Below are 27,704 nucleotides of genomic sequence, written 5' to 3'. Positions count from 1 at the left end.
AGCTTAAAGTGACTTCTTCAAAGTCAAAGAATGAGTCCTGGGCCTCGTGTTTACTATACTTTTATCCAAGCCACCATAAACTAGACATATAAGCAGGGAGACAAATCTAAAACTGTGAATTATTATGAAACTGTAGACCTTTAGAGAGAAACAGATGTTACCCAAAACAGATGTTCTGTAACAAAAGCAATATTAAACAAATGGGGAATGCAATTAAGGAAAAAGAAATCAAGATTTTTTAAAATGTTTTTATACAGAAATATTTTACAAAGATTTTACAACATAGCAAATCATTATGTCATACTATAGAAAGGAGAAAAAGATTAAACCTCAAGGATAAAGAAAGTGCTCAGAGCAACATATTGCAGTCTCCATGAAAGTGCATGAACAGTTAAGGCAAAGTACCCCACTGGTACTGGCATGTTGCAAAATGACTTGTAAAACAGTTTTTACTTGTAAAATATATATACAAAAGGGTTTTTTTTTTCCTCCATTTTTCTCAAAGATGTTTGAAAGGGATACATTTATGAACAGTCTTGCTCTACAACTAGGTAAAAATAACTCCTGGGTACAAAAGAGTAAAAGTAAAAATGCTCTACCAAGCATGTTAAAAGTAAATCAAATGATTTATAAAACAAAACCTTTCCAAGTTTGGGCTTGCTTTCTACATTTAACTTGCCAGGCTGAAGGCTAATTCCCTCATATTCCACGACAGAGATCATTAAGGATAGCAACGTGAGTTAAATCCAGAACTTGCCCTTCGTGTGACTTTTAACTTCTAGTTTCTATGGCCGAACCACTGGCATGTTTGAAGTCCTCATGCATTCACTGTGTTATAAATCTACTCTACAGCTTTGCTTCTATCTTCAGCTTACACAATAGCCATTTTATGAAGTGTTACATATGCTTAATACAATATTTTGCCCTAGCTGATAAGAAAAATACAAAGGTGGTCTCTAAAGTTAAACCATAAACCCTATTAGAGAATTCTAGTTAAGTATTTCATTTTTCCACATAGAGGTAAATCCCTTAACATCAATCGGATCAATAAGGATAACACTGGTTATCAAATTTTAATCTTCAAACTTGGAAGAGAATTTGTTTTTATAATATAACTGAGAATAAGATTTTTTAAAAAAGTAAATTAGCTAGACTTGAACAAGAGTGTTAGGGAAAACTGACATACCTGAATTCTAGTACAGATAATAAAAATCTGCCAAAGAATAACTTAATTCACATGACTAATCACTCTTTTATATAAAATTTTACCTACTCATGAGAAATAGGGAAAATCAGTGTTACTATTTTAGTTTCCATATTTAAACTGAGTTTTCCTTTCTCTATTTTTTTTTCCACCCTTAAATATAAGGGAAATTAACCAGCTCATTTCTGCTGGCTCAAGTTTCCTAACTAGCTTTTAGCCCTCAAGGTATAGCTGTGGTAAAACCAGAGAGAGACACCGAGCCATTTATTGGAATTCTGAAGTACAAAATAGGCACATGTGCTCTACATAACCTAGTAACAGGGATAGCAACAGTTAAACTGTCTTACACATCCGATGTATTAGTTTGATTTGCATCTGTAACTTCTTTATCACTATGACCACAGACAAAAAGTTGGGAGCCCAGACTTTTCTGGGCAAATCGGAAATACATGATGTGGCCCATTGCCACAAAAGAGACTGAAATCAATACGAGCAAGCCAAAAGCTTCAGGATTTGGAGCCAGGATGACCATGATGAAATGCAGAAGATCAAGAAGATAGTTCATGGAGTTCTGTACACCATTTATAATGCCTCTCTCAGATTCGACTACATTTTCTTGCAGCAACTGTGTCACAGTTAAATCAAAGGACCAAAGACCTATAATAAAAGATAGTTTTTAGAGACTTAATTTTAACTTATAGCTGTACATTTCAGATTTACAGATTAAAAATCTGTTGACATGTGCAAAATACATACTTAACCCTATTACCTTCAAGTCACCATATGTATATTTATCATAGCCTAGCCTTAGAGAATTATTTTTCATTAATAAACACTGAGTTAAATTGTTTCAAGAAATTGTTTTTACAGCCACAAGACAAAAATAAGTCTAAAATACAAACTTCTTAATTCTGTTTTTCTGTGATTATTCATACTGTGAAAGCAAAACTCTGAAATCAGAGACATAATAAATCCTATTAAAATTACTAGTATTTTTAAAGTTTAAAATGAGTAGACCTAATATATTGTTATCGTTGAAGTGTAAGGAAACTTTAAACCATTAATACATTTACTGTTTGGGTTCTAAAGCCCCTACAATAAAGCTGTCTTGCTTAAATATTAATGTCTTTGATAAATTAATGAACTGCTTTGTATCACAGGATAAATATGGTTTCATTTCAAGAACGATTTCAGGCAGAGATAATTCATCAGTACTCTATTAATGATTCCTTAAATTTTACTTTGTAAGAGGTCTTTACATTATGTTTCCTTCCAGAGCTATAAAATCCGTTTGTTTGGCAAAGTACACAATAAACAAATGTCAGCTAGAGAAGACCTTTGAAGGATTTTTTTTCCCCTAACTACTGTCTTATTTTTCTTTTAATTTAAACCCCAACCCCTTTTTTTTACCTTGTCCCATTGACATATTTGTTAAATTACAGTCCTTTTGGTAAAGTTATAGCAATATAAAGACTCTAAATTACTAAAAGTATAATTATTATTGATAATATCTTTTGAAAAATTAAGTAAACTACATTAAAAGAGTAAGATATCCATTTAGTAAAAATTTTCAAGGCCTAACCATGTTTTAAGAAGGTATACATACATACACACACACACAAATATAGATTTTTTAAACTATAAAATAAAAATTTCATAATAAGTGACTGGATTATACATAAGGATAAATAGTGGATCTTGCTTAAATTAACACTCAGGGAATATTTTAGACCACTTACTGTTGAATTATCTGAAACCACACTGCAAAAAGACACTTTAGTTCATTAATATACAAAAAGAGATTTCTTACCGATTCTAGCAGCAATGACGCCTGCAAACAGCAGACTGACAGAGATTATAGGCACAGATTTAGGACTCATCTCTGGGACAATGTTAGCAGGATCAGATCCGTTTGACATGTGCATATCAGTTGTAGAGATGATTTCAGATATTTTTGTAGGTGTAATTGAAAGTGGTTCTGTTTGAATGAACCTAGAACGGATATCTTCAAAAGGAGAAACAGACAAGTCCAAGGGGCTTCCAGGCATGAACACGGAGATCACACACAAGATCAAACAGGAAAGCTGTGCAAATCCTGAGATCAGACCAGTCCGAACCAGGCCATATTTGTGACGTAGCCATGTAAAAGCCACAGTTCCCATTATTCCAGTTACGGCTGACGCCCCCATCAAAATACTGAGGATGGACCCGCTCAGCCCCTGAGTGTAGGCGTACCCTGTAGTGATGCAATCAAAGCCCAGGACAGTCATATAGAGGAAAGCAAGACCCATGCCTGCCAGGAACACCGGCTGGTTGTAATAGGAGACCCATCCATCTCGGAAGGTGCGGAAGGGCTCAGCCATCTGGGAGGCACAACTTAGCTCTTGCTCATGTTCAAGTTCATGGATGTCAGGGTCTTTCTCACCCATTAGATGAGTTCCCTCCAGGGATTTTGGCTCAGTTTCTGTTAATAAAAGACATTATTATTTGAGGGAGGGGACATGGGGGAAAAAGCCAACTATCTTCGTATTTTTTCTTCTCCCCTCTCCCTCACCCGTGGAGGGTATCACCCTTGGATACCCTTGGCTACTACAATATAAAATGTATTTTCTTTTACTCATCTAAGAATTCCAGCCGAGGAACAATCTCCAAGTATTTATGTTAAAGAAACAAAATACTATTGATACTTCTCCCCTCCTCTCTTCCCCTCTCTCTCAGAAATTATAATCCCACCAAACAGCAGGAAAACAGATCAGATAACATATAATAATTGTCTGGGGAAACACAGAATCTTATTTTCTGGGACCCTTTTAAGATTACATTTGTTCAGAAGACCAACTTCCTCTTCTCTTCTTGAAAAATGCCCACCTCATGTCCTCACTCCCTTCCACTGTCTTACAAATGGCGTGTTAACTCCCTTCTTTATAGACTCCTAGGAATTCTCTTGTTCTCTTTCTCCCACTGTTCTTCCCATTCCTATGGCTCAATTTTGCCCAGCCCTCCCTCAATGAATTGCCCCTCTGTGTCTGCTGTTCCTGTTAAGGAAAAGGGTCAGGGGTCCCATTCCAACTCCTTGAGGTTCAACCCAGAGTTGCTCCTTGGACCGTCAAGAGCCTGGGTTCTGACTTACTACCACATTGATATATTTAACTTCATGCAGGCCTTCAGTGGCAACTAAACCTGATATAAATTCAAAATTATTTCGGCCTTAACCAATGTTTAAGGTCTGAAAATAAGAATAAAGGGATTAAACATTTTGTTGAGTTTACCTTTGTATACATTCAGCTGTTTCAACTCAGTTTCCTCTTTAGGAGCAGCTTTCACAGCTAGAGCAGGGGTTTTCTGATAAACTTTCCAGAGCAGAAAGTACTCCACACACATGGATACCAAATTCCATCCCGAAATGAAACCACAGCCAATGACTGGGGAGCCAAATGTCATAATCTGGCCTACAGCCATGGGGGCCAAGATGTTGGTTAACTGGTCAATCCTTCGTATTGTAGCATTCATATCTACAGAGGTAGGCGAAAGAGGCAGATAAGTGTGCAAATCTATCAAAGAGAGACTGCCCACTTACATAATACAACTCATAAACTAAGAGTATAGACTCCTAAGATGTAAACTTCTAAAAGCATTCTGCAAGCAAACCATTTTGTTAGAAAATCATTTGTTGTTTGGATCAAGTCATATTAAATTTGCCTCAAAAATCGTGATTCCCTTGGGATTATATAAATGCGCCTGACATCAGCTTTTAAGAAATGAATTCGATAGTAACTCTACATTCATTTATTTCAACAAGCATTTATTAAATGCCTATTATGAGCTAGGCACCATTCCGGCACCATAGCAAAAAATGAAGAATATCCTTCCCTGTCTTCATGAAGTTTACACTCCCAAGGGAAAACAAAAATAATAAATCAACAAGCATGTAAATACAGAGCATGTCAGATGTTCATGAAATATTGTAGTGAAAAATAAAGCAGAAAAAAAGGGCATAGAGAGTGCTCAGGGGAAGGGGGAAATTTCAGTTTTATATATGGCAAGGTCAGGGAAGAACTCACTGAAAAAAAGAGAGCATCACAGCAGAGGCGTGAAGCAGCAGGAGGCAAAAGAGTGAGTCATCCGGATATCAGGGAAAAGACGATTCCAGACCAAGGGAAGTGCAAAAGTCCTGGGGCAGGAGGAGTTTGCCCAGAGGAACAGCGAGGAGGCCAGTAGGGCTGGAGCAGAGTGAGGAAGGGAGAGGATAGGAAGAGATGCGGTCAGAGAGGAGAGAAGATTGGCCCAATCATGTAAGGTCTTAGTCTGTTACTCAAACTTCAGTTTTTACACTGAATGACTCAGGAAGCCTTTGGAAGTTAAGGTACAGAGAGGTGGTATCACGGGACATATTTTTAAAGGTTTATTTTGGCTGCTGTGATGAGAAAACAGTGTAAAGTAAGTGTGTGTGTGTGGGGGGGATGTAGACAAGCACAGAGGCAGGGAGACAGGCAGGAGATGACGTGGCATGGAGCAGGACACTATCAATGGAAGTGGAGAAGTAGATACTGGATGTACTTTAAAGCAGAATCAAGAAGGCTTGAAAACAGATTAGGTATGCTATGTGACAGAAGGAGAAGTATTAAAGGTTTTACCCTGAGCAACTATTGGAAGGACAGAGTTTCCACTTACTGAGAAAGACAAGACTCCGGAAGAATCAGGTTTTGGACAAAAGAATAAGCATCTGGTTCTAGAGATGTTGATACATCTCTAGAGGCCCCGTCAAGCAGACAGTTGGTCATATAGGTCTGGGGTCTAGGGAAGAAGCATGTGCCAGATTTGGGAGTCATCGGCAGCTTGAGTTTTGAAGCAATGACACCGGATGAGATCACCAGGGGAGTGAGGGTAGATGAGAAGAGACAAGGTCTGAGGACTGAGTCCTGGGCATGCCAATGTTCAGAGGTCAGGAAGATGAGGAGGAATCAGCAAAAGAGGAGAAAAAACAGGAGAGCAGGGTGTCCTAGAAGCCAAGAGTAAGAGTGTTTCAAAGAGAGGGGAATAATCAACTGGTAAGTGACGCTGGTAAGCCAACGAAGATGAGCACTGACAATCAGCTCTAGATAGGTCACATGGAAGTACTGAGGACCTCAAAAAGAATAGTTCTGGTGGAGCAGTAAGGGCAAATGCCTGATTGAAGTTGGTTTAAGAGATTGGTGCCAACTCCAGGGGACACCATTTCTATTATATTTTAAGTGAGTGGCACCCCCTGGATTCACAATGTGAATGTTGCCCCCCTGGCATTATGGAAAGCAAGGCCCTGACCAAGGAAAGAAATTGGAAAGAGTGAGCAAAGATATTTTTGTTAAGTTTTGTTCAAAAGAAGGACAACGAAATGGGGTGACAGAGGGGTAAAGACAGGGATTTTTAAGATGAGAAAAGTTATAGCATGTTTATATGCTGATGCAAATGATACAGTAGATGAGAAGGGATGGAATCTGAATCTACTGCACAAGTGGCAGAGCTGTTCTTAGGAACGCAAGCAATTCAACGGTGTAGGTCACGTAAACGGTCTCAGGTACAAGTAGGAAGAGTGATGTGAAGGCGGGAGCACACGAAAGTTCTCTCCTCATTTTTCCATTTTCTCAGTAGAATACAAAGCAACGTCATCAGTGAAAGTGAGGATGGGAGAGGAGGTACTGAATGTATGAGGAGAAAGGAGAAAGTGAGAAATAGTCCTTTAGGAAAGTGGGAGAAGGAAGGGACCAAAGAAAATAGTATGATCATCTGGCAGCATGAGAGGGCCAACTTGAACCCAATGGTCATGAGCTTTAGGAGACAGCAAAGTTGTACGTTTTTTACCAGCCATGTGCTACTGTGGAGAGCTGGATTTAAGCAGGGTCTTATGAAAGGAAAGTGACAAAAGGAGAGGAGGCCAAGTGAGCTGAGGGTATACACTAGGAGGCATTCAAATGGGTGGAACAACTGACCTTGGAATTTAAGCTGGGTAAGGAGGAGAGACAAGAAAGGTCATGAGCAGTAAAAAGGTAGTGGAATTAATGGCTTGTAGATGCCAACCAGGTTGGAGCATGGCTGGGGTACCAGGAGGAGTGAGCTGGAAAGACAGGAGGTACAGTTCAAGTCTTGGATGCTGGAGATTGAGATTATGAAAAGGGAGGGTTTAATGGTGATACCAAGGTCTAGGGTATGACCATGGGAATGTAGCTGAGTCAGAGTAGAGGACAAGATGAATAAAGGAGAGGAAGTCAAGAAAATAACCTACTTTCTCATTCTCTATCTCACGGAGTAGAGTGAAAATTATTGAGACAAGTCCTCATCAATCATGTGGGGCGCTTTAAGGGAAAAGCAGTATGTGACTAATAAGTACATTAATAGAAAACTGCCATTATTCTTTCTCTAGTTCTTCCTGGTCCTCAACTGCCTTCCAATTAGTCCTATGTGTGCAGAATGCTTATATGATAACAGGAGAACTTTGACATATTTCACCTTTCGCTTGAGAGGCAAAGGCGGTTTTCATTGATCTTACACACAGCCATTTTTTGCCATGGCCTCATTAACTTCCATCTGCCCCTACTAATAAGTTCCTAACAGGGAAGTGTAGAATTGATCCAAATAACTCAATAATCTGAATCCAAAAATCAAGTACTAATGAAAATATACTCTTGGATCTGAAGGCCCCAGAACAAAAACAAAATTTAGTTAAAATGATTTGTTAATCTTTCACTACCTCCATTTTCAAGTGCTCATGAAGCTTCCTAATGCCACAAATTTCTATCTTTTATTTAGAATTTAGAAATTTCTATCTCAGGAAGCTAATAATGTTTAGATGTAATGTAGTGTCAGAAAACAGATTTTATTTTTCTGAAGCAGAATGAATGAAATAATAATTTTGAAAAAGACCCAATCATTTTACTGTTAACAGCCTAGAGAAGAATTGGTCCTCTGAATGTGTAAACATATTCTTTTTGCAGGTTTGTATTTATTCTTACGCAAACACACAAATCTGTGCTCATTTAATTCCAATTTAACTGTTTTCAGCTACAGCTGTGGCACAGAGCATGACATTCAGTAACTACTTACTATTATAAAAGGTATATTACATCTCAGAGAATAATAATAAAAAACAGATTTGCTGAGCAAATAGTAGCTAGCAGGTTTGTCTACCTCAAATATGAAATCAATTTTCAGTCAATAGAGTTCAAACAAGAAAGTTATCTGTCGTACTTGATCAAGCCAACCAGTATATGTTTCATTAGAATGGTGGACAAGAAAAACCTCAGAAGCTATTAATAAAAAGTGATTAACAAAGGAAATGAAGAAGAAAATAAAACAACAGATGGAATAAAAACTCAGGCAAAGGAAATGAGTTTCAGAAAGGTTTGACAGGTTAAGGGTCATGGCTCCAAAGAATGTTTTAATAAAACACTAAATCAAGTACCTAGACAAATTAGTTAACAGATTAATTAACAGTATTCATGTGGGAAACGAACATCTTTCCTGGAGCTGTCTAAATTAGATGGTAACAGCTATATTTTGACCTGATGCCACTGGAGTTATAAAACTTTTCAACCTTCCAGGGAAAATTTCTCTTGTTCTTTACCCTCGGTGATACAACTTCCAATTTTAAAAACTACTCTGAAATCAAGAAACATTGGGATGAGGAAATGGGAGCAATTAGCATCCAGCTCACAACCTTCCCTCTTTATGGGCACACCCCTCCCCCATCACCCCTCCCCGCCCCCCCCCCCCCACCTCACAACGCACACCCTGCCCCGTCTCCTGCTTGGTTTCTAACAGTCTTTGCTGGCAACCTCAAAAATTTCTCTTCTACTTTTCCTTTACCCTCCTCCTTTTTTTCTGTTCTGTAACTCTGCCTTCTAACAGGAATGGTACCAAAAACCCATGGTTAGAGCCTTGCTGACCCTCGGGATGGAAGAAGTTTCTGTTTCCTGTTTTGAAGCATGGTTTTTAATTAATTTTAAAACAAACATGGAGGTCAAAACCTGAGGAAAAACAACATGGAGGCTTTCCTTCATTAGGCTACTGACCCGTTCTAGGGGCTGGATTTGAAACAGCACCGCTTCCTAAGCTAATTCGCAGTGGACAAGAGTTCAACAGGCAGCTTACTTCCTTTCTTAAATTTGAGAAACTCCAGAAGGTTAGAAAATAGACTGGTTAGCCTGGATTTTTCCACTCTGCAATAATTCCTCAAATAAAGAAGGACAGCTGAGAAATGGCCAGTCATATTTTTGTTATTTTTCTGGAATATCACTTTGTAGTCAGAAAGATCGCAGAAAGTTATGTGAGAAAGAAAATCATCTTAAAAGCCACTTTTTTCCCCAAATACATTTCAACAGATATATATGTGATCTGTTTTCAAAATATACCTTTTTTGTGCCCTTTGAATTTTAAAACATGGACATGTATTACATCTGTAAAATTGCACACTAAAAGAGAAAGTAAATAACAGGGAAAAACACCAAAAAAAAAAAAAAAAGGACAAAGTCTTATCTTTTAATTCCACGTGACAAAAAAGAGAGATGGAATTATTTCCTATTAGTAAATGATCACAGGAAGAAAAATCAGTGAGAATCACTACTTTAGCTCCAGACAGAATTTCCTGCAATCCAGACTCACATGTGTTAATAAATTCATCTTCCACACTCACCATCCTCTAAAATCACTGTGGTATTTCTATCTGGAGCAGTATTATTACTGCTACCACAAAGTGATGACTTTTAAGCAAATCCTTCATTTTCTTCATTTAGACCTTCCACAGATTTTGTACCCTTTCTCTCAACCTCCTTTCTACCGTTTTTTTTTTTTTTGAAACCACGTGTCTAGTCAAACAAAGTTGCTTGCTGACCCCCGTACTCAATCTTGCCTCTGTGTCCTGATAAGCCACTGAAGTCATCAGGAATGGTTTCCTTGTCAGTCAGGATGGTTGGGAAATGTGTTTGTGATACCCATTATCTCAATGACCAGCAGAGTTGACTCAGCTGACCTGATCGGTAGATAGGTGTAGCCTTCCTCCTTTACTCTGTGTAATTTCAATCCAAGTTGTGTCTGGGTGCTGTACTGGGGGGCAGGTGGGGAATATCGAGTGAGGTAGGTCATTCTGAGCCCAAGTAATCTTGAGGTAATTGACGTGTTGCTTTGTAAGCACTCTTCAGACTTTCTTTGCTCCTCTTGTATATGTTTCCAATGGACAACTAAGATGCAAGCTTTTTAAAAACCCATGTTCTATCCTGTATTTCTTTAGTATTCATAATAGCAGTTACATAACACCACACATAATGTAATAAAAGTTACCAATTATGGCTTTAAAGTTGAAGGAATTCACTTCTAGAGTCTCTCCTAGAATTAAGTTGTTTCCATTTGTTTGGATAAACACAATATCCATAGAATAACCAGTAAGTACGGGTAATAATATCCACAGTATGACTGTTAAAATCACAAGTCAGATTTTCACTGTTCTAAGTATTAAGAAAACATTTAGAAACAGTTAACAGAATTTCAAAGAAAGAGCTCAAAAGAAATGTTCTTCTATTTCAGGTTTGCATAGAATAAAAGAGAAGGTCACTATCCTATAAATTAGCTTCATAACAGTGAGGTAAATCTTTGCACTGAGACAGATAATGTTGTAAGAAAAAGACTATGACTTCAATTTATTATTCTTAAAAAGTACTCGGAGAAAAAGGCTTAAGCTTCATTTACTACCACTGATTTAAAGTGAATCCTGATAAAACCCATTTGGTAGAAAGAGAAAAGCAAATTACCTGCTAGTTTGCTTCTGTCGTTTCCTGCAACAACAACAATCCAATCCCTTTGGATTGTGATTGCAGTAGCAGTACTGGCCAGGTTTGCAATATTTGCAATAGTGATGATCAGGATATAGCATGAAGTCTAAGGAATTACAGGAAAAAATTATTAAAATGTCAGTTTTACCATACTGTACCTACCTCACTGTACAATATAGTTTAAAATGGTCTTTGGTAACATAATAATAAAATTTTTATTTTAATTTCATTTCATAAAATCATAAGAAATCATTCTACTTTGTACACATGAAACAATAAACACCAGTTGTCAAGTTAAAGGGCATAATGTCTTTCTAATCTGTATCATGTGTGGTACGCATAATACAAAAAATTTTAATAGTCATATGCACATTTATGTCACATAGTTATCATAAAGTGTTAACATAGGGGTGGTTTTTAATTTTCCCCACAAATATGTCCTTTGGAAAAAACAGTGACGGGGAAGTGAGAAGACTTGAATTTAAATCAGAGTTCTGACACTTTCCAGTTGCATGACAATGGGCAATCAGCTAACATCACTTTGTCTTACTTTTTTCATCAACAAAATGAAGGCAATAGACTAGAATATTTCTTGTCCTACCTGGCTTTGAAACTCTACAATATCAATCCAAATATACCTAAGCAGATTAAATAGGAACATCAAATTCACTGCTTTCCACTACACCCATCTCTCTCCTCTTTTCCATCAAGCTGTCATGAAATCAGAGTGTGGGAAGTTATCCAGTCCACGTCCTCAAACAGAAATACCACTTATTATTAGGAGAACACAATCATGACTGATTTATATACATATATATATACCATTTCTTAAATGGTGTGAAAAAATTACAGGTTAATACTACTGAGCTTAAAACTAGCAACTGATTTATGTAATAAACTCTCAGAACTGCCATTAAAAAACAAACAGGAAGGGGCTTCCCAATACTACTGAGCTTAAAACTAGCAACTGATTTATGTAATAAACTCTTAGAACTGCCATTAAAAAACAAACAGGAAGGGGCTTCCCTGGTGGTTCAGTGGTTAAGAAACTGCCTGCCAATGCAGGGGACATGGGTTCAAGCTCTAGTCCGGAAAGATCCCACATGCCGCAGAGCAACTAAGCCCATGCGCCACAACTACTGAGCCTGCGCTCTAGAGCCTGTACTCCACAACAAGAGAAGCCACCGCAATGAGAAGCCCACGCACCACAACAAAGAGTAGCCCCCGCTCTCCGCAACTAGAGAAAGCCCGCACACAGCAACAAAGACCCAATGCAGCCAAAAATAAATAAAAAAATAAAACAAAACAAACACGAAAACAACCAATAGAATGAAATTTAAATTCAAACAATACTTAATGAAAGCCTGTTAAGGGCCAAAAGACAAAACAAGACAAAAATGGTAGGGGATATTAAAATAGACACAAAGATAAAAATTAACAGGCCCTAATTCTTAGAAAGGTATAAACTTCCAAGACTGAACCAGGAAGAAATAGAAAATATGAACAGACCAATCACAAGTAATGAAATTGAAACTGTGAATAAAAATCTTCTAACAAACAAAATCCAGGACCAGATGGCTTCACAGGTGAATTCTATCAAACATTTAGAGACGAGCTAACACCTATCCTTCTCAAACTCTTCCAAAACATTGCCGAGGAAGGAACACTCCCAAACTCATTCTCTGAGGCCACCATCACCCTGATACCAAAACCAGACAAAGATACTACAAAAAAAGAAAATTACAGACCAATATCACTGATGAATATAGATTCAAAACTCCTCAACAAAATACTAACAAACAGAATCCAACAACACAATAAAAGGATCATACACCATGATCAAGTAGGATTTATCCCAGGGATGCAAGGATTCTTCAATATATGCAAATCAATCAATGTGATACACCATATTAACAAATTGAAGAAGAAAAACCATATGAACATCTCAATAGATGCAGAAAAAGCTTTTGACAAAATTCAACACCCATTTATGATAAAAACTCTCCAGAAAGTGGGCATAGAGGGAACCTACCTCAACATAACAAAGGCCATATACGGCAAACCCACAGCAAACATGAATCTCAATGGTGAAAAACTGAAAGCATTTCCTCTAAGAACAGGAACAAGACAAGGATGTCCACCCTCACCACTATTATTCAACATAGTTTTGAAAGTCCTAGTCACGGCAATAAGAGAAGAAAAAGAAATAAAAGGAATACAAATTGGAAAAGAAGTAAAACTGTCACTGTTTGCAGATGACATGATACTATACATAGAGAATCCTAAAGATGCTAACAGAAAACTTCTAGAGCTAATCAATGAATTTGGTAAAGTTGCAGGATACAAAATTAATGTGCAGAAATCTCTTGCATTCCTATACACTAATGATGAAAAATCTGAGAGGAAAATTAAGGAAACACTCCCATTTACCATTGCAAAAAAAAGAATAAAATACCTAGGAATAAACCTACCTAGGGAGACAAAAGACCTGTATGCAGAAACCTATAAGACACTGATGAAAGAAATTAAAGATGATACCAACAGATGGAGAGATATTCCATGTTCTTGGATTGGAAGAATCAATACTGTGAAAATGACTACACTACCCAAAGCAATCTACAGATTCAATGCAATCCCTATCAAATTACCAGTGGCATTTTTTACAGAACTAGAACAAAAAATCTTAAAATTTGTATGGAGACACAAAAGACCCCAAATAGCCAAAGAGGTCTTGAGGGAAAAAAATGGAGCTGGAGGAATCAGATTCCCTGACTTCAGACTATACTACAAAGCTACAGTAATCAAGACAATACGGTACCAGCACAAAAACAGAAATATAGATCAATGGAACAAGATAGAAAGCCCAGAGATAAACCCACGTACCTATGGTCAACTAATCTATGACAAAGGAGGCAAGGATATACAATGAAGAAAAGATAGTCTCTTCAATAAGTGGTGCTGGGAAAACTGGACAGCTACATGTAAAAGAATGAAATTAGAACACTCCCTAACACCATACACAAAAATAAACTCAAAATGCATTAGAGACCTAAATGTAAGACCAGACACTATAAAACTCTTAGAGGAAAACTTAGGAAGAACACTCTTTGACATAAATCACAGCAAGATCTTTTTTGATCCACCTCCCAGAGTAATGGAAATAAAAACAAAAATAAACAAATGGGACCTAATGAAACTTACAAGCTTTTGCAAAGCAAAGGAAACTACAAACAACACAAAAAGACAACCCTCAGAATGGGAGAAAATATTTGCAAACGGACAAAGGATTAATCTCCAAAATATATAAACAGCTCATGCAGCTTAACATTAAAGAAACAAACAACCCAATCCAAAAATGGGCAGAACACCTAAATAGACATTTCTCCAAAGAAGACATACAGATGGCCAAGAAGCACATGAAAAGCTGCTCAACATCACTAATTATTAGAGAAATGCAAATCAAAACTACAATGAGGGGCTTCCCTGGTGGCGCAGTGGTTGAGAGTCCGCCTGCCAATGCAGGGGACACGGGGTCGTGCCCCGGTCCAGGAAGATCCCACTGCCGCGGAGCAGCTGGGCCTGTGAGCCATGGTCACTGAGCCTGCGCGTCCGGAGCCTGTGCTCCGCAACGGGAGAGGCCACAACAGTGAGAGCCCCGCGTACAGAAAAAAAAATACAATGAGGTATCACCTCACACCAGTTAGAATGGGCATCATCAGAAAATCTACAAACAACAAATGCTGGAGAGGGTGTGGAGAAAAGGGAACCCTCTTGCACTGTTGGTGGGAATGTAAATTGATACAGCCACTTTGGAGAGCAGTATGGAGGTTCCTTAGAAAACTAAAAACAGAATTGCCGTATGACCCAGCAATCCCACTACTGGGCATATACCCAGAGAAAACCATAAATCAAATAGTGCATTGCAGCACTATTTACAATAGCCAGGTCATGGAAGCAACTTAAATGCCCATCGACAAATGAATGGATAAAGAAGATGTGGTACATATATACAATGGAATATTAGCCATAAAAAGGAATGAAATTGGGTCATTTGTAGAGACATGGATGAATCTAGAGACTGTCATACAGAGTGAAGTAAGTCAGAAAGAGAAAAACAAATATCATATATTAATACAGATATGTGGAACCTAGAAAATGGTACAGATGAACCAGTCTGCAGGGCGGAAATTGAGACACAGATGTAGAGAACAAATGTGGACACCAAGGAGGGAAAGCGGTGGCGGCAGGGGTTGGTGGTTGTGGTATGATGAATTGGGAGATTGGGATTGACATGTATACACTAATATGTATAAAATGGATAACTAATAAGAACCTGCTGTTAGAAAAAAAAAAAAGAACCAAGCAAAAATCTAAACATCTTATAAATGTCTACTAGTTGCATTAAGTCAATTATGTAATCTGTTCCCTGCATTACCAAATTCTGTATATCAGTTTTAAATCAAATGCAGCACATTGTCTTTACACTGCATTCCATGCTCTATTTTACACATGAACATGTTTCTGAGAAACTGCATTTAAAAAATGAAAAATGTAATACTATTTTCATAATTTCTTATATTACAAAAACAAACATGCACTCTCATAGAAAAACTTGGTCTATAGCACAATATTATTTTCATAATGTATATAAAGTCCAAGTTCAGTCTGACAATAGAAACTCTCCTTCCTACACTTTTCAAACCTTCTCTGTGTGTTGCATACATCCATCACTCAGAGAAACTGTGCTTCCCCTATTTTCATGCCTTTATGAATGCCAGTCCATCATTCCAAAAATAAATTTTAAAAACGAAGAGGGATTGATGGGAAGATGGATGTGCCAATGGATAAATATACGATAAAGCAAGTATAATAAAATGGCAGAAGTAGAAACTAAGTGGTACGTATATGGGTGTTCAGTGGAGAATTCTTCTAACTTTGCTGAATGTTTGAAATATTTCATAATGAAATCTTGGGAGAATAACATCCTATTTTCAAGGCCCACCTAAATGGCCAACCCAGAACTCCATTTTTCTTGAAGGCACTTAATCATGCTACCATGTATCATAGTTATTATGTGTCACATCTAATCTCCCTACAGGATCCACACTTGAATCATTTTTCTATCATTCAAATGCATCTAATACAACTTACACACAATAATCATTCAACAAAGCGGAAGGAAATACTTTGACTACAGACTGAAAATATCACTGTTCTTTAGTAATACTACTAATAAAATTATCTTCAAATATTACAAAAAAAAAAGAAGTATCCTACTGGTTTTGACACGCTATGTTTAAATTTTAAAAATTATCTTTCCATTCTGAACATGTTCTAATTTCCATGCTGTTTTTTTCTCTGACTTCCATGTATTTCTGGTATCTTTAAATTTGTAAATATACAGTTATTAAAAAAAAAAATTAACAGGCCCTATTTGTGAAAAGACACTCCCTCAAAGAGTTTTCATCTTTTACCACTAACAGACATTCAATTTTCTACCATCAAGAATCTTGTTGGAAACTTACAAGAACCCATCCATGGTACATGGTCAGAAGGTCTTTTTTATGTAAGAAAACCATCATCAGGATGAGTCCACACAGGATGACCGAAACATTCTGGATCACCAGTGAAGTCTGGGCCACTATACAGAGAGAGAAACAAAGTGTTCATACACCAAAACATCTCAAAGGAGATGTTTTTATCCATACATCACTGTTCTACTGTATTCATACATATGCAAATTACTACAAGAAATAAAAATATTCCTGAAGTAAATTCTGCCTCAACTATTTCCAGTAGGGCCCAGCATACCACATCAGACCAGTAAAACTTGCAGACAGAATAAAGAACTACCCCTCATTTTTCCTGTTAGTTGAAGCCATTCATAATGACCACATTTTCATTTTCACAGTTTATTCACTTTAAAGTTTACTGTCATAAACAGAACTATATTAACTACATAAACAAGATCCACCTTTCAGGGCTTTGTAGCTTAGGCAAAAATAAGAACATGCAGGAGCTTATGGAGGAGGTTAAGTAAGAGGTCATGGAATCCATAACCTCCTAGAAGGCAGGCTGAACTTGGTAAGATCATATGGATAAATAGGAAGGACATATAAAAAAATTGCCAAGAATAAAGCAGCAGTGTGTTCCTTTTACTAAAGTTATTTGCATTGTTATGAAATTCTAAACTACACCTTTTCTCACAGAAAATGCCAACTTTCTGAGACTGAGGCACCCATGTAGATAAAGAGCTGGCGTAAGGACAGGTTAGGATACCAGGTAAGGACACCTTGTAGTCTTTTCTCTGCCACTCACGAGGGAAGATGACCTAGGGAAGAATACTTAATATCTCTTATGTCTGTGTCTATAAGGCGAGGATATAATACATACCTGCCTTCCTTACTTTACGGGGTCATTTTGATGCTCAAATAAAATACTTTGAAAGCACTTTGAAAAATACAGAGGGTTGTATATGTAAGGTATAATTACAGCTCTTGCCTTTAAGGACAGTAAAGCTCATTCTGGCTGGGACCATTATATCAAAGCCTTGAGACAAAACAAACTGCTTTCTGAAATTAATTTGAAATAAAATCCCAACATATAACTCATTCATTCATTGCACAAGGCTATTAAATATCAACTGAATGAGGTTCTTGGCTTTCAGGACCCCACAGACCAGAGGAAAGGTAGACATGTGAAAGGATACTTATAAGAGCATAAGTGCAATAGCAGAGGTATTAACAAAGCTTCATGGGAGTGCAGGAAAAAAAAGTGTCTCTGGTTAACTCAGCCTAGAGACATCAAAGAAGATTTTCATGGAGGTTGTCCCATGAGTTGATTACATAGGATAAGTGCAAGATTGCTATCCCACCACACTCTTCTTCATCCAACTCAACATTCTATCCTAAACTACAATTTCAGTGCTCAACAGTCATAAGGTTAAAGGTCTCTATGTGTAACATTCCCACGTTCCTATGTATAATGATGTAAAGAAGTAGAAATTGTTTTTCCAGGATACAAAACCTTTTTCTATATGTGTTTTGGTCTATCGAGTCTCAAAATAGAAAAATGTCCATCTTGGCCATTTTACTAATAGCATCAAGTCCTGGAATATGATAATCCAGTTGCTCTCTATCCGGGGGCAGTTATCCCGCACTGAAAGAAACAGATACCTCAGTCTCTCCCCAGTGTCTAGGATAGACATGGCCAGGTCTTAGCATTATCAACTGAGGAACTAAGGAAACTTTTGCCCTGAATTATTATACAAATTGCCCTTATATTCTGAATAATTAAACTGTTCATTCACTTTCTCTCTTTCCTATACAATACTTAATGATTTCAGTATTAATGCTCTAGAAATAAATGTTAATATATTATCACGTCTTCTTTTTTCTTCAAAAATGTATAATTCAGCTCTCTGTGATCCAGACTCAGGTATTCTTTTCTGAATCCATTGTTTTCACTTCCCCTACATACTTGCCTATATAAAACACAGTAACCCAGAGGATAGATGTTAAAGCTGTCCCAGGAACGTCACATTAAACGAACTCCAGTGCAAGTCATGGTTAAAGGATGCCAGAGTTAGGTAAACTCTTAATGTTTAACATCGTTCGCAGAAAAGTGCCACAGTGTTAATCATTAACATTTGTAATTTACGAACAGCCAAAAAAGATACCCCACAAAATCTATAAACTCAGTATCCTGGCATCCCACCTTTGGGCAGGAGCCCCAGGACCCTCCATGCAGAGGTGCTGCCACTGAGCACCACATCACTCAGGTGGCGGCTGCAGACGCAAAGTGGGTTAGTCACAGAGGTTTCTCTCTAGCTCAGGCACTAGTCCCACAAACACAAAGGCTTTTATAACACCACTCACCTTTAAGCCTGGCATTCTTATCCACCCAATCACCAATGATGGCTCCTAGGACCAGAACAGACCCTGCCACCACCAGCCCGTAGACTGCAGTCAAGAGAAGGCTGTTTCCATAGAGCTCTACCAGAAACACAGACACTGCAAAGTGCCACATCCGATCCCCCTTGAATAAGAGAAGATAAAAGGTTCTGATAAAACGTTGTACATTGCTAGTCAATTATACTCAAGAAGTTGCTTCCTTAACAAAAGGGCACTTTCCGGCTACATTATGAGATTCTCAAAGTCAACAATTCCTCTATGGATTGAACGTAGTCAGGTGTTAAAACTGTTTGTCCTGGCACAATGGAAAATATTCTTGCCCAGATACTAAGTAAACCCGAAAAAAGCATGATGTTAATGAAACAAACGTACTCCCTATCATTCTAGAAAAAAATACAGTTTCCAAGCCCAAGGAGGTTTTTTTGAGATAAAACCTGTTCCTTTTTGTATCAGGTTTCTAGCCAGGCCTGGGATTTACCTATCCTGATTTGAAAGGCATAAAGGAGTTTGCTATTGAACCAGAATGAAACAAGTATAGTTTACAAATATCAGTTATGCCTTGAATGTCAAGAAAGAGCCAGTTTCCCAATTTGTAAAATGGTAAGAATGGACTATATGACCTCTCAAGTTTCTTTTATCTCTAACATTCTAAAATCTATGTTCTATTTTCATAAATAAATTTCAAAGTCATAAAACAGCAGAACAATCAGAAAGATGAAGTTAATATGCGCAAATTCTGGCACCATATGAATGAAGATGTTAGAAATCAACACATAAGTAGTTATTTAGTTATTTTCGACACAGTAGTTATTTTCAACACAGACGAGTTTTGAAAGGGGAAAAAAACTATTTCTTCACTCCAGAGTATACAGGGAATTTTGGAATTCATTGCTGCAAAATGTGGAATAACAGAAGCTTTTAAATGAGTCAGGCAAATTAATGTGTAAGAAATCCATAATGGACCTTGTTATGAGCTTTTAGGCTCCATCCCTGACTTGTTAGGTTAACCTAAAACAGGACAACAATGTTCTATCATAACCGATCCCTAAGAAATCACTACAGGAAACTGAATTCCCAGGCTAGGCTCCTTATGGATTGGAAGAAGTACTACACTCCTAGTTCCTTCCAACGTCTCTTAACATCCTCCTGACAAATTTAATGCGTAAGGAGCAAAGTATTATCCTAGTATGGCAAATGCTTTTAAGCATTTAATAAAGGCAAGACAACAATCTTATGCATCCAAAGTTAAACTGATGCGCATATTCCGTAGCAATCATTTACAATAAACTTCATGTACACCAGTATTTCTCAAGTGGGGGGTGATTTTACCCTCTAGGGATCACTAAGCAATGTCTGGCGCTATTTTGGGTTGTCCCATCTGCGAGGATAGATTTGCTACTGGCATCTACAGTCCCCCACAACAAAAAATTATCCAACCCAAGATGTCAATAGTGCCAAGGTACAGAAACTTTGGTGTAGAGGATTATGAACATTGTTTAGAACCACAATTTAAAATTAACATAAGATTAGGGCCTTGAGGGAGAGGGTGAACATGGCCAAGTAAACGTTAAAACAGACACTGGAAGCCAGTGGAAATACCATGCTTGAAAGACTGATTCTCACTCGATGGTCTGGAATGTGAGCTCTAGAACCTTCTGCACTCTCAACCCTCAGCACAGTGCACAGCCCAGAGTAGAAACACAACAAATAACTGTGGAATCAACAAAGGAGTGGATATGCAGTGGATCCCGGCTGTAAATGAGTACAGAATGAGACTTATTTATGAACTATATTGTTCTGCTACATTAGATTTGCTCCATGAATGTTCAAGAAGTCTGACGCTTAATCAGTACCATACTTCATATTTCTGGGACAGCTTTTGAAAGTTTGCTTTGAAAATAGAAATCTTTTCCATTTACGTTGGAATTCCATTTCAAATACCCTTGTACTAAATGACTAAAAATATATATACACATACAATTTGTAACCAATAAAAAGACAAGTTTACACATTAAGATAAAAATGTCAATAAGAATTGGGGCTTCCCTGGTGGCGCAGTGGTTGACAGTCTGCCTGCCGATGCAGGGGACAAGGGTTCGTGCCCCGGTCCGGGAAGATCCCACATGCCACAGAGCGGCTAGGCCCGTGAGCCATGGCCGCTGAGCCTGTGCGTCCGGAGCCTGTGCTCCGCAACGGGAGAGGCCACAACAGTGAGAGGCCCGCGTACCGCAAAAAAAAAAAAAAAATGTCAGTAAGAATAACAAATTAAGCTATTTTCTTAATCTTTAACATGAGAAACAAATTTAGATTTGATTAGAATAAAATGGCATGAGGTGAGGGGAGGTACTTTATCCTAATCTCTATTCCTCTGAAAAGACAAAAACATATGAATGCCTCAAATGATAGGCTGCCTCCCTGAGTGAATTTCCTCTTTCTTAACATAAAGAATAAGAAATATTATCCCACTACTATTGCTTCTTCCTTTTTGAAAAAAATTTATTTTTATTGAAGTATAATTGATTTACAATGTTGTGTTGGTTTCTGGTGTACAGCAAAGTGATTCAGTTATGTGCTCTTTTCCATATTCTTTTCCATTATGGTTTATCACAGGATATTGAATATAGTTCCCTGTGCTATACAGTAGGTGCTTCTTTCTTTCTTTGTTGTTTTATTTTTTCGCTTTAAAGCAGGACTTGAAACAAGTGCTACGAAATGAAAGTTTTCTCTCTTGCTTATGCCCTGTATGGCATGCCTCCTCCTTGATGGACAGGAATAAAACTGCTCCACTTGGGACTTCCCTGCTGGCTCAGTGGTTAAGAATCCAACTGCCAATGCAGGGGACAGAGGTTTGAGTCCTGGTCCGGGAAGATCCCACATGCCACAGAGCAACTAAGCCTGTGTTCCCACAAGCCACTACTACTGAGTCCACGTGCCACAACTACTGAAGCCTGCGCACCTAGAGCCTGTGTTCTGCAACAAGAGAAGCCACTGCAATGAGAAGCCTGAGCATCGCTACAAAGAGTAGCCCCCCCTCGCCGCAACTAGAGAAAGCCCGTGCACAGCAACAAAGACCCAGTGCAGCCAAAAATAAAATAAATTAATTAAAAAACAAATAAACAAAAACTGCTCCACTTGCCCCAATTTCCAAAGGGTTTAGGCTTTAAGAAGTAACAGACTCTACACTCACAAAGCCCAAGAATCAGGTAAACTCTCTGTAAAGGTTGACTAAGTGCAATCTCAGGCCCACCCAGCCGTTCCTTCCTAACATCCATTTCCTGCCCACCCACAAGCTCTCATCATACTTTGAAGATTTGTTTACATGTTCATCTACCTCCAGTGCACTGAGAGCCAAAGGCCAAATGAATGTCTGTGAATGAATGATCACAGTCATTAATGCACTGAATACTTTTTGAGAGGCTACTATGTACTCAGCAATACTGCAGGCACTAGAGATTCAGCAGTGCGCAAAAATCAAGATTCATGCTTTCATGCTGCTTGCATCCCAGTGAACAGAGACCAAAAATCTAGAATAGGTCAGGTGGTATAAATGCTATGAGGAAAAATGCAGTAGGGTGGGGCAGGAAGGTGGCATTTTGCATGAAGTAGTTAAAGACCTATGAGAGAAACCCAAGGAAGTAAGATCGGGCACCATGCAGACATATGGCGTATAAATGGAGACGGTCCATAGCATAATGCAGAAGATATCAGCACTGGCCACGCTTTTTCACTGCCTTACACTGTTAGTTATTCTTTTGTAATTAGGTATATTTTTTTAAAGCCCAACCTGAATTATATTATAAGCTCCTTGATGACAGGATCCACTTCTTACCATACTTTGTATTCCAGTAGTATAGAGTAAAATATATTGATCCACTGGCAGAAAGAAATGAAGTCAGAAATAAAAAGTATTCAACCTCACACAAACCTAATGCAATATAACCTTCTACCCTAACACCTCTATACTCAAGTGTATAGGAAACCATGACTCGGCAGAGTCAGTAGGGTAATGCCTAGATAGGCATGCACATGTATGTATATACATATATAATAAATAAGCAGACATCTTTTGTTGTAATAAAATCAGGCAAAGTGTCAAACAGGAGACAAAACTCAAAAGATTGAATTAGAGAGCAGTCCTCTTTTACACTCCTCCACAATAAGTGAAAATCCACTACAACTTACACGACTACAATTGCTGTGTTTTGTTTTGTTTTGTTTTAATCCAAGTTTCCCACAAGAACTCCTTTTGCTCAATTTACTGTAAGACTGGAGTAAGCATCTGTCACTTTTCTTGTGTTTTCCATTCATGACAAAAAAGATCCTCCTGGAACAACCACAGTTCCACTCCTTTGGCAAATCTTACCTGCCAACCTAATAACGAAAGGTCGCATAAACCTTAAACTTAATCAGTGTTTGGAAGTTAGGCACCTTCTTCCCCTAAGAGATAGGTCCAGACCACAAGGTGAGAATTTCAGATACTATCTCCATCACTTACTGGGTTTTTAAAAATACTTAATACTTACTGAATTAAATTGGAAGAACAATTTAATTGGATTTAAATTAATTAGGGGTAGTTTCACTCAATTTCTATTCAGAATCATCAGTTATTGGAAATGAAACTCACGCCAAGTCCACCTTGTTTACATGTATTTTCAGAGTCATCCCTGTCTAAGCCTCTGGGGAGAAAGAAGCTGGCCTTTCTAAAAAAGCCATCTTTGAACTGCTATTTCTTAAAGAGCTGATAACTTAGCTTAATAATTTCCCAAGGGCATGGGTACAGATTTCCTCATACAATAGTTTGCATTCATGTCTTAAGAACGATCCAAAAGAAGTTTCCAGTTTAAAAAGAAAATAACATTCACAAAATTTACTCTCAAAATTCTTTCCCCTTACTTACGGTTCTTTTAAATTAAATATCATACATGAGGCATGAATAGAATTTACACAGGTTTATTGCTTTTAAACAGTAAGACCAATTGTTTAATTTAAAAGATTCTAATCATCATTAATTAAATACACATCTAGCATCCCTTGGGGATTATTCTTTTGGGTTGAGGAGTGTTGATGGAGGAATCCAGGCCCACAGAAACACTGGGACTCTTCCAAGACCATGGAAGAAGTCAGAAGACTTATGAGTCAGTTGCTGATTTTCGTTGGATGATGGTTTTTAAGATAGACTGAGATGTCCCACACATATCTAGCTACAGATAACATTTTAAAAGACCAGAATTTACACCACTCAGATATTTGTTCTTGGGGTCAATTATATTTAAATTAACCTTAGAATGCTATTTTTAGCCTAACTCAGTCACTCCCCTATTCTACTGTATTTTCATAGCGCAGTAGGCTGGAACTTATAATTTTAACAAAAGAAGAAAACAGAGAAATATCTTAAAATGTGAAAAAATAGAAGGTCCGTGAGACATCCATCCATTCTTAGTAGCAGATATTACCATTTATTAACCCTTGTAATGCAAAACACAATTTACAAACAATGCAAATAGTCCTGTCCTTGTTAATCCTGTTTTTGGATAGCTGCCAGTCTACATAAAGTATGATAGCTCAATAATTAATAGCATTTACTAACACCTATGGGAAAATATCTTTGGTGAAAATAACTTTTTTGTTAGAGCATGTATGTTTGGTTGATTTATTTCTTTAGCTGCATGACAAAACTGCAAGATGGCTTAATACAACTGGCCCAAATGAGAGGCAACAAGAAATTGTGCAAGCATGTTGTAAGAATTACTGTAGATTTTCACTTACCCATGTAGATAGAGAATGACCAAGGTAGAGAAGGAATTTTGCAGAGATCAGGTAGTTTGCTAAGGATCCTGCAAAGACACACAGTAGGCAGATAAAAAGCGTATTTAGTCACTTGAGTGAGCTGAGATTGGAATGCTTACTCATTTGTCCTTATTAAACATAATTATTAAAAACTACTCTGTGGGGCAAACCATGTACATTTCATCAAGTCACCTAGAAATTGATGGGTCGATGAAAAATTCAGCACGACCTCTTGGTCAATAACTGCATAACTTCACATACAGTGAAAAAAGCTCTTGTTTCAACATTCTTTAACTCCATTTTATTTTTGACAAGATAATCCAAACTACCCAGTCTACTTCTCCATCCTTGCCTGTGTGCACGCCCCTTTCCCCATACCTTGAAATGCCTTTCTTCCTTAACCCCCAACAAAATATGAGTCGAACGAGCTACTAATCACACTGGTTAACAGCTGAGCCACATTCCTCCAAAACCTGCGTGGAGGTGCAGGTCTCCACTGCGCAACCTGTTTCTACCACATGCGTTCGGTCCACTCACCACAGCATCTTCCCAGGCGGTTTTGCTCTCTTGCCCTGGTCATGACACCAGGCGCCCCCCGCTTGCTCTTCTGCTGCTACGGCTGCCGCTCCTGCTTAGGTGCTTGTTAAGAGGAGTGCAAGGAACTGAAGAGAGCACCGTTGAAAACACAACAGCTCTGTGCAAAAAGCCTCCGACGACGACTATACCAAAAAAACACAAAAAAACAAAAGGAAAACGGCCCGGGGGTCTTCTTTTGGTCTTCCTTCCAAACTTAGCCAACACTGTAGCTGAAGTTGGAAAGGCAAAGCCTTATGGAAGCGGGTGGGAAGGCTCAACAGGCCGACCGAGCTGCGTCGGGTGCCCTGTTTGTGCTGCCGCCACCGCCGCCGCCGCGGGCCCGGCTCAGGCCGGCCCTTATACGAGGCCTGGGGCGGAGCTCCGGCCGCCGCCGCTCGGGCCGCCCCTCCCTCTCAGGGCCATCTGGGCGTCCCCGCAGCGCGAGGCCAGGGGCCCTGCCGCCCTCCACGCCCTTGCCAGGAGTCGCCGCCCGCCCGCGGCGCAAGCGTCCGACTGGCCGCGAGCAACCCGCGAGCCTGCGGGGACCGTCGCCGGACGAACTCTGCTCGCCGGGTTTTCCGCCCTCCGGGAGGCCGCGAGAAAAGATCGGGGAGGTCGGGCGGCCGGGAAGGGCAGGACCGCGCGCCCAGCCGGCGGGGCGGCGGGGAGAGGCGAGCGGCAAGGCCGGGGCCGAGCCGCGCTTCTTTGCACCAGCTGCCTGGCTAGTCGGGGAGAGAGCGGCCGCCAACGGTCGTCGTGCAAAGCACCAGCCCAGGCTTGGGGGTGGAGGAACATCCTTTTTTTTGTTTTGTTAACGAAAATCATTTTTAATATAGGTATCTAAATAAATATAATCCGTGTCACAGTGGCCGCTTTCCTGGCCTTCCCATTCCGGCCCGCCTGCGGCAGAGAATGTCTTTTCTTCCCAGGACTGCATAGCGGGGCTTCCCTCAAAGAGCTAGAATCAAAGGGCAGGAAGGGGCGCAAAGATCAGAGTACAGCCCTCTTCAGAGGAGTAAACGGAGCCTTGGAAAGGTTAAGTCCCGCAGCGACTCAGGCACCCAGCTCTAGCCCAGAGCTAGGGTCTCCAAATCCTTCCTGAAGATGCAACCAGGAGGAAGCAGCCCAAGCGTTTCCTTTACCAACCTTCCTTCTCTCTCAGCGCCCTCTGGCCCTCGCCCGCACCCACGCGTCCCTTCCCCACCTCTCCTCCAAGTGGCTTAGTATAGCACAGGCAGTTACCAGGAATACCGGTTATCCCAGTTGTGTCCCTGTCCAGATAAAGCCATTCGGTGGCCTCCTGGAGGGGCCAGTGAATGACTCTGAAGAACACCAGACTTGAACCTTCCTTGACTCTTCCACCTCCACCCCTACCACCTCTGTGCCGGAACCCCTGGAGTCCCTATAGCCCCCTGGTTACCTTACCCTTCTCAATCTCCTCAAAACCGGGGGACTGGATCCTACACATTGAAACTCCAACGAGATTCCACACCCTGAGCACAGGCCGGACTGACACCCAGTAGTGAAAGGAGACACACGGGAATATATGCCCTGTTATCTAGACTGGCAATTAGGAGCTGCAGAGTTCGAGGGGCGGGGTGCAGCTGGATTCAGTTGGGATGTGGTCTGGAGGTCAGAGATAGGGGATTTACAGTTTAGGTACTGCTGTTAACTGCCTTTGTCCTTTTCAAGCCTTTTTTTTCCCTTTCTTTCAAAACACTTTCAAGTCCTTTCTCTTCTCTCCTGGAGAAGTTTGGTTTGTTGTCTGAAGTTGGAGAACAGGGTCATGTATCCACATGTCCTTGAGCAGTAAACCAAGGCACACTCATATGAGGCACCTGCAGAAGGAGGGAACAGAGGAATCAAACCCCTCCACATTATGGCAACCTCTTACTGGAGATGAATTTTGTGGACAGGTCCTCCAGCAAGGCACAAAAGATAATATTTGCCACAGAATATCTCAGCAACAAGGACCTCCAAGCACTTTACATTAACTTTTACTTGCCATAAGGGGAGTGCTGTGCTGCCCCCAACTTCCAGGTAGCTTAAAGGAGATTCAGTTTGTTAAAAAAAAAATTTCTTCCGGTCCACACTGTCTGAGAAATGTTTGTGGGAATAGTAGCTAAGTCATGTATATCTTGAAATGTACTGTGGAGACTCTGTGTTCCATTGTCACCAAGGAGTCCTCAGAAGCCAAAACTGAGAGAATGGCAGCAAAAAGAACAGGTGGGAGACTATAGTGAAGCTTGTGGAAAAGAAAATTTGGAAAGAAAACAAGCAAGATCCATAACACCAAACCTAGTAATGTGTTTGCACTTTGGCAGGGGAATCCTAAGTCCTTATTAATGGGAAAAGTCAAGATATATTAGTTGGGGCTTATAAAATGGAAAGGAATTGAAAATGAAAATGGAATAAAAAATCCTCAAA

General features: G+C 39.2%; 1 protein-coding gene across 1 annotated transcript; it reads right to left on the bottom strand.

The window, feature by feature from the left end:
- Positions 1-475: 475 nt before the first annotated feature.
- Positions 476-25,585, bottom strand: SLC40A1 (solute carrier family 40 member 1). Its single transcript, XM_060152467.1, has 8 exons — positions 25,239-25,585; positions 24,681-24,748; positions 18,879-19,038; positions 16,527-16,642; positions 10,981-11,107; positions 4,474-4,716; positions 3,015-3,668; positions 476-1,861 (listed from the first exon to the last, which is right to left on the bottom strand). Exons 1-8 carry the CDS (start codon positions 25,279-25,281, stop codon positions 1,548-1,550), a joined length of 1,725 nt encoding a protein of 574 aa, XP_060008450.1. The 5' UTR covers positions 25,282-25,585; the 3' UTR covers positions 476-1,547.
- Positions 25,586-27,704: the final 2,119 nt, after the last annotated feature.

Source organism: Lagenorhynchus albirostris, chromosome 6, assembly GCF_949774975.1.
Source record: "Lagenorhynchus albirostris chromosome 6, mLagAlb1.1, whole genome shotgun sequence".
NCBI lineage: Eukaryota > Metazoa > Chordata > Mammalia > Artiodactyla > Delphinidae > Lagenorhynchus > Lagenorhynchus albirostris.
Note: the sequence above shows the minus strand (reverse complement) of the source record. Positions and strands in the feature narration are given on the sequence as shown.

Coding starts and splice junctions, on each gene's coding strand:
- SLC40A1 (XM_060152467.1), bottom strand. CDS start 25,281: ATGACCAGGGCAAGAGAGCAAAACCGCCTGGGAAGATGCTGTG. Junction 4,717..10,980: donor CGACAGAAGCAAACTAGCAG/GTAATTTGCTTT, acceptor CTACCTCTGTAG/ATATGAATGCTACAATACGA. Junction 3,669..4,473: donor ACAGCTGAATGTATACAAAG/GTAAACTCAACA, acceptor TTTTATTAACAG/AAACTGAGCCAAAATCCCTG.